Source organism: Mytilus galloprovincialis, chromosome 1 (assembly GCF_965363235.1).
Source record: "Mytilus galloprovincialis chromosome 1, xbMytGall1.hap1.1, whole genome shotgun sequence".
Taxonomy (NCBI): Eukaryota; Metazoa; Mollusca; class Bivalvia; order Mytilida; family Mytilidae; genus Mytilus; species Mytilus galloprovincialis.
This window is the reverse complement of record NC_134838.1, coordinates 98,527,219-98,539,333: the sequence shown is the minus strand read 5'-3', so window position 1 is coordinate 98,539,333 and position 12,115 is coordinate 98,527,219. Positions and strand designations below refer to the sequence as shown.

At 30.7% G+C, this 12,115-nt stretch overlaps 1 protein-coding gene across 1 annotated transcript in view; it reads right to left on the bottom strand.

The window, feature by feature from the left end:
• Nucleotides 1-12,115, bottom strand: part of LOC143046610 (ubiquitin carboxyl-terminal hydrolase 24-like) — a 64,281-nt gene that overhangs the window by 33,572 nt on the left and 18,594 nt on the right. Inside the window, exons 23-34 of the mRNA XM_076219756.1 lie at nt 11,830-12,004; nt 11,115-11,213; nt 10,540-10,644; nt 9,845-9,889; nt 9,260-9,345; nt 8,955-9,039; nt 8,542-8,706; nt 7,478-7,837; nt 6,041-6,200; nt 5,297-5,452; nt 690-921; nt 89-150 (exon numbers count right to left, since the gene is read on the bottom strand). Coding sequence (XP_076075871.1) covers nt 89-150; nt 690-921; nt 5,297-5,452; nt 6,041-6,200; nt 7,478-7,837; nt 8,542-8,706; nt 8,955-9,039; nt 9,260-9,345; nt 9,845-9,889; nt 10,540-10,644; nt 11,115-11,213; nt 11,830-12,004 — 1,730 coding nt within the window. The remainder of the gene's footprint in view (nt 1-88; nt 151-689; nt 922-5,296; nt 5,453-6,040; nt 6,201-7,477; nt 7,838-8,541; nt 8,707-8,954; nt 9,040-9,259; nt 9,346-9,844; nt 9,890-10,539; nt 10,645-11,114; nt 11,214-11,829; nt 12,005-12,115) is intronic.

Below are 12,115 nucleotides of genomic sequence, written 5' to 3'. Positions count from 1 at the left end.
GGAACATTCAGATAAAATTGGTAAAATTCAACAAAGAGCATATCACAAATTTAGGCACAAAATGTACATGAATAACACAATAACTTACTTGATAAATTCTCTAATAATTTACACCTTAAATCAAAGTACTGAGAACATTGGAGGATGAGCCTGGAATATATCAAGAAATACGTACATGATAAATGATACTTACAGTTTAGCATTTTTCATCTTCATCAATTGTATATGTGATTCTAAAGACCAAAGTGTCTAAATTCACAAAGTTTTATAAGAATTACCATTCTTAATTTGAGGCTATTACATTCATTTGGTTTTGTCATTTTGCATATTTATCATTTTCCTTTTCTGTAAACCAACTAAAAGTTCATATTTGTGAGTAAAAAAATAAATCAAATTAAATTGTTATAGAAATATGTCACGCTTGTCACTTTTCTTACATAAATACATTGAAAAAATAAAAATTGAGAAAGTATATTGATGCAAAATTAGCTGATAAAGAGGCAGTAACTCTAAGTTTTCACTTGTCACAAATAAATCACAAATCCAAAATCTATATATCACACCCTATATAACCACATCTCCTGATTTTTATATATTTTACCTTTGACTAGGACCTTCGGTTTGTGTTGACGACACCCAGAAGGGAAGATATGCCTTGAGTAAAACTTTCACTAGTAATACAACCTTACCTTTGACTAGCACCTCTGGTTTGTGTTGACGACACCCAGAAGGGAAGATATGCCTTGAGTAAAACTTTCAACATGAATTGATGAGGCGTTTGCTGTACAGAGTCAGATGATAATGTAGTTTGACTGAGAATGAAGAATTGCTCTAATGCTGCTGTTCTTATATCTGATTGTGAACAACCCACTAAAATATCTATTATGAAGTCACTAATGCATGGTAGAGTGTAAAAAGATGCTGAAATAATAATAAATATCAATGTAGAATAATGGAGTCTTTGGAAAAGCATAAATAACAGAGGTTGTTTTTTCTCATCTCATGGTTTATACGTTATGTTTTGAATCTGTTTTGTTTTTGTTTACTCTAACCTATAAGGTATTTAGTGTTGAAGGCTGATCTAATAGTCTCTGTAAATCAAATAAAATTGTCTAGACTTGTGATGTTGCTGACTCATAGCCCATTATGTCCTTTATATGTCACATTTTGAGGGGACAGAACTGTTGATTTTATGACCGATTGACAAATACCCCATATCTGTTTTTATTCATTTAAATAGGATATAAAAATTGTTATCATTAATGCAAAAAAACAAAAACATAACCAAATAAGTCTATCTTTTGTATTGTTTTTTTCTACAGCTCAACGAAAATTATATGTTAGATTCAAGGATCCGAAAAAATTTTCACCTAATTTCGGTCATTTTCATATAATTTAAATGCTGGTGCCCTTTTCAAAAAAGGATTGTCAAAATCTCATAACTGCAAGAGTATGCTCATACTCGTACTGGGTAGCATCATCAAACTTGTTTCATTGTTGCATCTATAGCATTTACTTCACGATTTATCCTTCCATTTTCCTAAAATCGATCAAGAGCATTTAAGGGAAGGCAACAGCTTAAAAATAATATGATTTTAATGACTCAAAATGATAATTTTCTCAGTCATCGCTTACGTTTCTTTCGATTCTGAAGTCGAAATTCAAACCGGATGTAATGCGACAATACTAATACGAACAATTCCGGACTCATTTCCGGGATTAGTTTTGTTTATCAAATTCACAGATCATCAGCTTTTTAATATTTTACCTTTAATAGTGTGAGAATATTAATGAAAATAGTTGCACTTGCTTCATTTAGCATGAAATCATTTTAAATTTACGATTTAGTGTCTAATCTGCAGAAGAGAATTTCAGGCATGCGTATTACATAGTAACAAAGCACGTGTATTAGTAGTGAAAAAAATACTTTTTTCTATGTAAATTAAATCAAGTTTTAATTCAATTTTAAATCATAATTGACAATTGTCTTAGCTGAAAAGTAATTAAATTATGAAGACAGTTGGTATGGAATTTTAATTTCTTTATAATAATATGAGGCAAGGCATAACCTGTGAATGGGGACGAAGTCTGTATGATTTTTTTTTATAAATCTAACATGTTAAAAAGAGAAACGGAAATACCGCAACGTTTCCGATTTTGATTCTGTTGTTCGGGATTTAGTTGTGACATTATTTAAGTCATGACGTCATATTCAATGTAAACAAAGAAACGCTGTCATCAGGTAACGTTTTTTTTTTTTTAATTTAACAAACAATTTTTAACCAGGTGCTCCGCAGGGCACAGCTTTATACGACCGCAGAGGTCGAACCCTGAACAGTTGGGGCAAGTATGGACAAAACATTCAAGCGTGATACAGCTCTGAATTTGGATTGTGATCAAATTTTTGACATTACATGGGTTTTTTTTTACACAAAACAAATGTCAAGATTTTACAAATCAATTAAAGATTTCTTCTTCAAACTTTTTAAATCTAAAATTAAATAGTTGACACAGCATAGGTTTCTGACACAGAATGAATGTGGTCTAATGAACTTAAAAGTTTTTTTTTGCCTTTGAGCAATTCACTATGCTGTTGAATATTAATCCTCTCAAAAAAATGTTTGAAGAAATTTTCTTTTTATTTATGAAATCTGAAATGAGAAAAATTTAAACCCCCCCCTTTTTTTTTCACATCCCCGTTTCCCTTTTTCCAAAACTGATATCAATTCAAATTTCTAATGGAGTTTGCAACAATAACTGCTCTTTTAAATACATCATAGAATATTAAAATGTAAAATAAAGTGCTTGTTATCACTGAATGGTAAAGATTGGTTGGTAGTAAAAGTGAATATACATTGTTTATTGTATAAAACAATAAAAAAAACTTCATCAGCAACATTTTATATTGGCAAATTTCCAATGAAGTTATTTACATAAAGTTATTGGCAAATAAAAATAGAAAATGACATCATAGTCATGTCTGGCAAATGTCCAACATACATTATCTAAAAACATTTTAGATAAGATAAGGAAAAAAAGCTTCATCAGCAACATTTTATATTGGCAAATTTCCAATGAAGTTATTTACATAAAGTTATTGGCAAATAAAAATAGAAAATGACATCATAGTCATGTCTGGCAAATTTCCAACATATATTATCAACTACTATTCTATACAAAGAAAGATAACTCCAATTGAAAATTAATTGCTATTGCACAATATTGTGCAATTAGATATTTCTTGCTATTGTGCAATACTGTGCAATTGAAAATGTCTTGCTATTGCACAATACTTGATATGGAATCCTGATTTGGACCAACTTGAAAACTGGGCCCATAATCAAAAATCAAAGTACATATTTAGATAAAGCATATCAAATAAGCCCAAGAATTTAATTTTTGTTAAAATCAAACTTAGTTTAATTTTGGACCCTTTGGACCTTAATGTAGACCAATTTAAAAACTGGACCAAAAATTAAGAATCTACATACACAGTTAGATTTGGCATATCAAAGAACCCATTTATTCAATTTTTGATGAAATCAAACAAAGTTTAATTTTGGACCCCTATTTGGACCAACTTGAAAACTAGGCCAATAATTAAAAATCTAAGTACATTTTTAAATTCAGCATATCAAAGAACCCCAAGGATTCAATTTTTGTTAAAATCAAACTAAGTTTAATTTTGGACCCTTTGGACCTTAATGTAGACCAATTTGAAAACGGGACCAAAAATTAAGAATCTACATACATAGTTAGATTCGGCATATCAAAGAACCCCAATTATTCAATTTTTGATGAAATCACACAAAGTTCAATTTTGGACCCTTTGGGCCCCTTATTCCTAAACAGTTAGGACCAAAACTCCCAAAATCAAACCCAACCTTCCTTTTATGGTCATAAACCTTGTGTTTAAATTTCATAGATTTCTATTTACTTATACTAAAGTTATGGTGCAAAAACCAAAAATAATGCTTATTTGGGCCCCTTTTTGGCCCCTAATTCATAAACTATTGTGACCTTAACTCCAAAAATCAATCCCAACCTTCCTTTTGTGGTCATAAACCTTGTGTTAAAATTTCATTTATTTCTATTTACTTATACTAAAGTTATTGTGCGAAAACCAAGAATAATGCTTATTTGGGCCCTTTTTTGGCCCTTAATTCCTAAACTGTTGGAACCAAAACTCCCAAAATCAATCCCAACCTTCCTTTTGTGGTCCTAAACCTTGTGTCAAAATTTCATAGATTTCTATTCACTTAAACTAAAGTTATAGTGCGAAAACCAAGAAAATGCTTATTTGGGCCCTTTTTGGCCCCTAATTCCTAAAATGTTGGGACCAAAACTCCCAAAATCAATCCCAACCTTCCTTTTGTGGTCATAAACCTTGTGTTAAAATTTCATTGATTTCTATTCACTTTTACTAAAGTTAGAGTGCGAAAACTAAAAGTATTCGGACGACGACGACGACGCAGGACGACGACGCCAACGTGATAGCAATATACGACCAAAAAATTAAAATTTTTGCGGTCGTATAAAAATGAATTAGTATTGAGTTCCTTTCTTAGACTGATAAATATACATTTTATTCAAAGTCTCATGCAAACAAGACCGGAAACAGAAGTAGATTTCTGCGCAGATCCGGAAATTCAAAAACACGACAAAAAAAAATTGGATGATTTTGAGTTCATTAGTACAATGAAAATATCGGGAAATTTTTTTTTTCTATTGAATTTTCTACTGTTATTGGGGACTTTGTCCCCATATTAGTTCGGAGCTTGTGATTAATAGCCAGGTGTGAATTAAAAACACAGGTAAAGAGATTAGCGATCATTAGCCAATAGCTCCACGAGGCATTAATATAGTTATTAGGAGGGCCCTCAGGATTATAACACTTTACTGAAGTGACAGTTTAATTACATAAAATCTATAACAAAACAAAAATATGTTCAAAATGGCGATTTTGAAACTCGATCTTAAAGAAATGACCGAAATTATTTCTGTTGAAAAATAAAATTTGACCTAAATCCCAATGAATCATTTAGGACTTTTGAGTTTCCAAATCGGTCATGTCTGGCATATATGACCGTTTCCGGACCCTTGGTTAGATTACAAGTTGAACAATAATGTTCTATACCTGCTATTTCTCTGTTTGCAGGTCTTCTTTTATATTACAAATTTGAAGGTATGTTTGATATTGTTGGACCTTCAGGAAGAGATCAATCATTATCTCAAATAATAAAGATAAACTACAGGTTAGATATTGCAATAGCCTCTTAACAACAATGTGCCTTACCTATAAGTTCACAGCGGAGTTGAAGACATGTCACAAGGATTTCTAAGGCTTCTTTGGCTATTGTACAGTCCTGAGAAGATATAATCTGTTGTCGGATACATACACCAGCATGTAAACTTTGACAATCACTGTCACTATTTGTACTACCTGTGCTACCTACAAAATATACATGTAATGAGGACACATTGTACACACACATCATGTACACTTTACAATCACTGTCACTACTTGTACTACCTGTGCTACCTACAAAATATACATGTAATGAGGACGCATTGTACACACACCATCATGTAGACTTTGACAATCAGTCACTATTTGTACTACCTGTGTTACCTACAAAATATACATGTAATGAGGACACATTTCGCACACCATCATGTAGACTATGACAATCACTGTCATTATTTGTCCTACCAAAAATACCTACAAAACATCTGTAAATAGTATTACATGCTATTACCTTCCAATAAAACTGAGACCACCCCCATTTTTTGCTGGGATACATGATGCTCAGTCTTTATTTTGTTTTTAAATAGAGTTTTGTAGACTGTTGTTCGTCTTTTGGTCTTCTTTTTGCATTTTGCCATGAATTTGTCAGTATCTCTTTAACTTTAAGAATAGTGTTTAATCTACCTTAGGTATCCTTTACCTCAGATTTATACATGCTCCAGCTCCTAAAGTGTTTACTAGCAAAACTACTGTAAGCTAATTGATCATAAATCAAACATAAGTAAAATTTACCAGTACTACTTTGTCGACTTTTCCCACAGGTATACAACCCTGTTGTACTTTCAATGATTGGCTGAGATGACCCAAGTAGGTGGAGTCTTCCAGCAGCTGCTGCCCATGTGACTCTCATGAAACAGGAAACTGTTTCAGTAAATTCATGCACACCCATTGTCTTAAAAAAAGAAATATTAACAATATATCAGACATTTTTTTAACTTTACCTTTTCAAGACTACAATTTGTACCGGTACTCAAATGTATGTTTTCCCTAAACCTTAAAAAGTATATATATATACAAGGTACAATACGCTTTACTCGTAAGAAAAGTATTTGCAAAAAATACAGTTATGTTTGTGTGAATACAGAAGACAATTGTTTTGTATTGTGAGTTCTGGTGGGGGGAAAAGCATTTACCATTTGAGTTCAACAGTCCTACTGTAATTGTACTTTTTTTCGTGGGTACTTTTTTCGCGAATTGTGTATTTAAAAACAAGTTCCTGGTATTTATTTTCTAGAAAGAAAAAAAATGTTTTACAGTTATTATTGCCTCGTGTGTAAATCTGAACTGCATTTAAAGTAAAATCGTAAATAGCCGTCAGGTATACTGTATTACACGCTGGGTGGTTAGTGCATGCATTTCAGAATGTAAAAGATAACAGTTTGAAAAGAGATTGGGCTAAGACCCGTATTGCAGGAGTCGCACTCAGTAAATGACAAACTGTAGTGACTTTGGTTATTTGTAAATATTCTTCTTGTGTATTTATTTGTGCTTGTTTTATTTTCATAAAATCTAATTATAATTACAATTTTGTCTGTTATCAAATGATTGCAGTAAAGCTTTCAAAAACATTGTCTGCTACTATACACACATGTTTGTAAATTAATCAATATCACAACAATAGACAGTCATATGGTTCTAGGTAATCTGGAGTCATTATTGTTTCTTTAATCTTTAATTGGTTTTTACTTGTCAACTGTTGATTTCATTCTAGTTTGTTTATTAATCGGATAAACAAGGTTGACCGTTGTAAACATGTCATGTCATCAATGTATGCATATAAATGAACAGTAAGCTTTCAGTTAAAAAGTTGGATTAACATTCGCGTGTATTTATTTTCACGAAATTCACGAAATTCTTGAAAATAAATACACCGCGAAAATAAGTACAATTACAGTATGTTAGCTGAGTTACTTAATATAATTTTTGCAACCATCAAATCATAGATTGATGTCTGAGAATATTAAAATGCAATCTGTTTATCATCTTTCTAAATGCACCTTTCAAAATACGAACTTAATATATCAAAAGCAGATCAATCACTTGACAAATACTTTATGCTAATATTCTTTGATATGATTGAATAAATTTTTTTTTAAATTTAATCAATAAGAATTAATGTTAGAAATAGCTGGATTAGAAACAAGATTTATTATGCATAATTATATGTACCTGGACAGCATGACTGCCTGCAGATGGTTTTTCAACTATGATTGTTAACGGCTGAGTTAGAGAGGTTGGAGTCGCTGGTACACTAATTGCTCCTGCCTTAACTTCATCCAATGAGGAAATAGAACCAAGTCCATCTCCTGTCACAGTTTGTCCACACAATAAAAACCGAGCTAACTGTAGACATATAGAATAGCATCCTTGTCTAATTGTATAATTAATGTCTGGCGCTAAAGATTCAGGTTGTAATACATTCACTACAAGTTGCAATCCTCCGGCATTTAAAAAATCTTCACAAAAACTTTGAGCACCAAATTTACTTCCAATGTCTTGTGTCACTGGCATTAGTTTACTACTTAAAACCTAAAAAAAAAAGAATTCATAAAAATAACAGAACAAATTTATTATATTTTAGTAAAGCAATATAAAATTCCTACTTTATTGTGACCATAAATGTTGAAGCCCTTCTATTTACATTTCTAACATTAGTTAAAAAAAACCTTTCCATTGAAAAGGGTGTGATAAAGGTAAGTTAAACAAAAAATATATATTAAATCTATCATACTATAGTGAAACTTAGTATCTGTTATAATTTAAACCAGTTTCCTGGACATTGATGATATATGGAAAAGCTTAAGGATTCTGCATCCTTTTTACTACTTTTGGACTTTAAATTACAATAATTTAATTTTGGATGTAACGCGTCTTCTGATTGGCTGACATTATTTTGTTATGAGCCCATAGACATAATTTAGTCATGTGACCGTGACGTCATCAACATTTTTTCATGGTTTTCTACGGTTTAAAATGGAATTTAGAATTAAATTATAAGAAATGACTGTAATATTTTTTCTGTCTATTCGAAATAACATAAAAAATGTGGTGCACACTGTTAAATAACCCGCTACGCGCGTTATTCAGTGTGCACTAAATTTTTTATGTTATTTCTTCATAGACAGAAAAAATATTACAGTCATTCCTTAAACAAATTATCTAGTATGCACAAAATGTATCAATTTATAATGTAAAATGGTTGATGAATATAACTATTTAAAAAGATAACATACCTCTAAATTATATAAGACTCTAAAGGCTGACATATCATGTGATTCACTATCAAACAAAGACTTCAGAATATCTTTTGGTGGTAATTTAGGACTGGGTATAGGTGTGGTTTTCCTGGGGCTAGTTTTTGGACTAAGATCCTCTCCTGATCCAAACTGTTTCATTCCCTATAGAAATCATTAAATATTTATTTATCTAAGTAAAATTTGTGTGAATATCTTTTTCATTAGGTCACATTACAAACTTGTTAACATCAGCAAACTAAGATGTATTTAAGTTTTTTAACTTCCAAAATATAGCGCTCTCTTTTCATATTTTTTAAATCAAAAGATTTTTCTTTTCAGTTTAAAATATCAAATAAAACAACTGTCTTTTCATCAACCTTTTTTTTTTAAATAATGAAATAACAATATACCTTTTGACTTATAGAGTCCAATACATCAGATATACCCTGGTCTGTTGGAATTAACATCAATAATTTCCTCACTCGGGATGTTATCCTGAAATATATGTACATTTCATTTAAATGAAAACAAATTATAAGAGACCTCAGGTAAAGGGAAAACTAATAAAATACTTAAAATGACTGTGTTACATCAATGTATTATATCATGAATCAATGAAAAATCTTGCTATTTCTAGAAAGAACATTAGTATTTTCTTTTATGTTATTGACATGATGTAAAATGTTTATTTTTCTAATATAGGTATTCTACTAACCTTGCTTCATCTAGATTGGCTAGTTGGTATAACATCTCAAATACCTGTCCTCCTACTGCCATTACTACACCGGGTAAAGTTTTCTCCTGAAATATTCATAACATTAATAGAAAGTCAAAACTAAATCAATAAATACCCATATAACATGCGTCAAACCAGAAAAGATTTTTTGTACATATAATATGGATTATTTATTTGAACTAAGTTGTTACACACCTTCTAGTAGTAGTGAAAATCATGTCAAGTTTCATTAATTGACTTTGTATTGTTTTGAAGTTAAAGAGCCAAAATTATATGCAACAGAATGATAGATACGAAAAAGGATTCACAGACAAATTGAAAAGCTACTGCTAAGGAAGTGTTGCATGATTAGCAAGTCAAGATGATAACTATAGGTCCTCTGCTTATAAATAATCATAATAAATAAATGTTTCAATCCATCCTTAATTTATCACTCTACTTTACTTTAAATTTAATGCATTTCATCATGAAGATGTTTATCCTCTTGAATTTCAAGATACAGAGTCAAAATTCCTTGACAAGACAAAAAACTAAATAACTGCAAATAGAATATGTTATACTGACCTGTTCCAAGTCAAAATTGAGCTTTGATGTTGGAGTCGTAGGTACCTATAATAAGAAATAAAAAGATAATATTTTTCATTATTGTTTGCACTGAAACAGGTGTAGTTAATAATTTTACCCAAGATTAATGCACTGATGCATACATTACCATAGCTGTAAGTTAGCTCTTAAACAGGTGAAATAATTTACCATGCTTGTAAGGACAAGACCAGGTTGTGTACTAAATAATAACAGACTAATAGTATATTGTCAAAGCATGTTCTTTTGCAAAAATTAAAAGAAACTCTTGTAAAAGGCAGTCTTAGTTTTGGTCTTTGATATTTTTGTTGATAGCAGATCTTTAGTAGTCTTTGTTGAATTCTATATCAAGGAAATTTGGAGCTTGACATAAGATATTGACACTTCACTGTGGAAGACCATATGTTTACATTTAAACTTCTTAATTTTTTTTATAGTCTTCCTTGATCTGATATTTGTTGCTCATTCTTTTATTATCTATGTTGTGTTTTGTGTACTGTTGTATATCTTTTAGTTGATTTTCGTTTTTTGCCATGGCCTTGTCAGTTTGTTTTGAATACTCAAGGTTGGATGTTCTTTGGTATCATTACCTCTCTCTTGAGTGATTGTCTTTTTGACATAAACCTCCTTATTTTCTTTTTATTCATAGTAATTTATTTTCTAGTCATTTATTTTACCTGAGATGATTGCACTGAAACCGGTGTAGTCAGTTTGACCATTACTGTCTGGTTATCTTCAAAGTCAAGCTGATTCAGTAACTTTTGATCTTTCTTTGTTTCAAGCTGCAAGTAAATAAATCTTGTTTATTGTATCTGTTTAAGTTTTACAAAATATCAGTATCTGTCTAAATAAAAAAAAAACACTGTACCATATTTGATAACAACGAAATATTATTGTTTCCTTTCTCATATCTCTCTTTAAGTGAATTTGCCGCCATGGAAAAAGTGACTGTAGATAAAGTGTTCTTAGTTTGAATTTGTGACTTACCACAATTATAATTATTTAATATACATTATATGCGTTTAAGTACAAGTTAAAAAATCTTCTTCAAACTGTAAAAGACTGACATCTTTAGTAGCATTTGAATTCATATTTTCAATCAATACTTCAGGCAAGCTGGTTATTTCTGTTAGGAAGTCTGATTCAAACAGCAGATAATCTAGTAGACAAGTGAAAATCCAGCTTAACAACATATCATTTCAAACTAAAATTAAAGATAAAGCAAGTGTTTAAGATAAATAATTCTGCTTACCATTTTCTCATTCACAATTATCTGTATAGTTTCTGATGCTTTCTTCATTCTATTGGAAACTTTTGTTCTAACTGAACAGAGGGTCTCATTACTATGGCACTAAAAACAGAAACAAGACTTCACATTTAAACATTTAGTATGATGAACTATAACACCTTTATAATCACTGACAAAGGATCTATTTTTGTGTAGCTTTCCTTTGCAAGTTATTCCATCTTTACTAGGAAAGTAAAACTCGTATAAGATATCAACAAAGAAATAAAATATCATTCAATTGCATACAAACTTATCTACCTTATAGGAACAATTTTGACTTTATTTGGGAAGGTATAAAAGATAACATTGAGAGTCCATATGATGATGATGAATTTAAGTAAACAATTGTGTATGGTCATACATATAATAAACGTTATGCATATAAAGTGAAAAGTTCCAAGTAGTAATATAAAATTAACAAGCTACCATTTCATTAAGAAGGAATACTTACAATTATGATATGCCTTTTCATGCTAGTTTTTCTAACCATGGTGAATTTCAAGGAGTTTTGATAAGATTTAAACATGATTGAAACTTTGAATTATTCTTTTAATTTGGAATGCATCAAACTGTTTATCAGATTTCCCAGAAGGCAGCAAAATATTTTGTTTTGCATATATGTGTACCTTGAGAAAAGAAGTATTGTTCTAGTGGTGGTGCTGTGTAAATGTGTACTTACCAACATAAAATCCTGTTTACTTGATTCACATGTGACATACAAATTGATTTGATATCCCTGGAACGCAGCCCCATGGGGTAATATTGTTCTTGGGGTGTTGTGTGCTTCCTCTACATTTAAAACATATACTTCTGCTATCCACAATAATCTCTCTATATTTTGAAGTTTTATAGATCTGAAAATACATACAATGGATATATAATATTTAACTGCCTAAGAGGAGTTAAAATTACCTTTCCTTTTCAACATTTCACTTGTCCAGTTGTCATTTCCCCCTCGATATGAA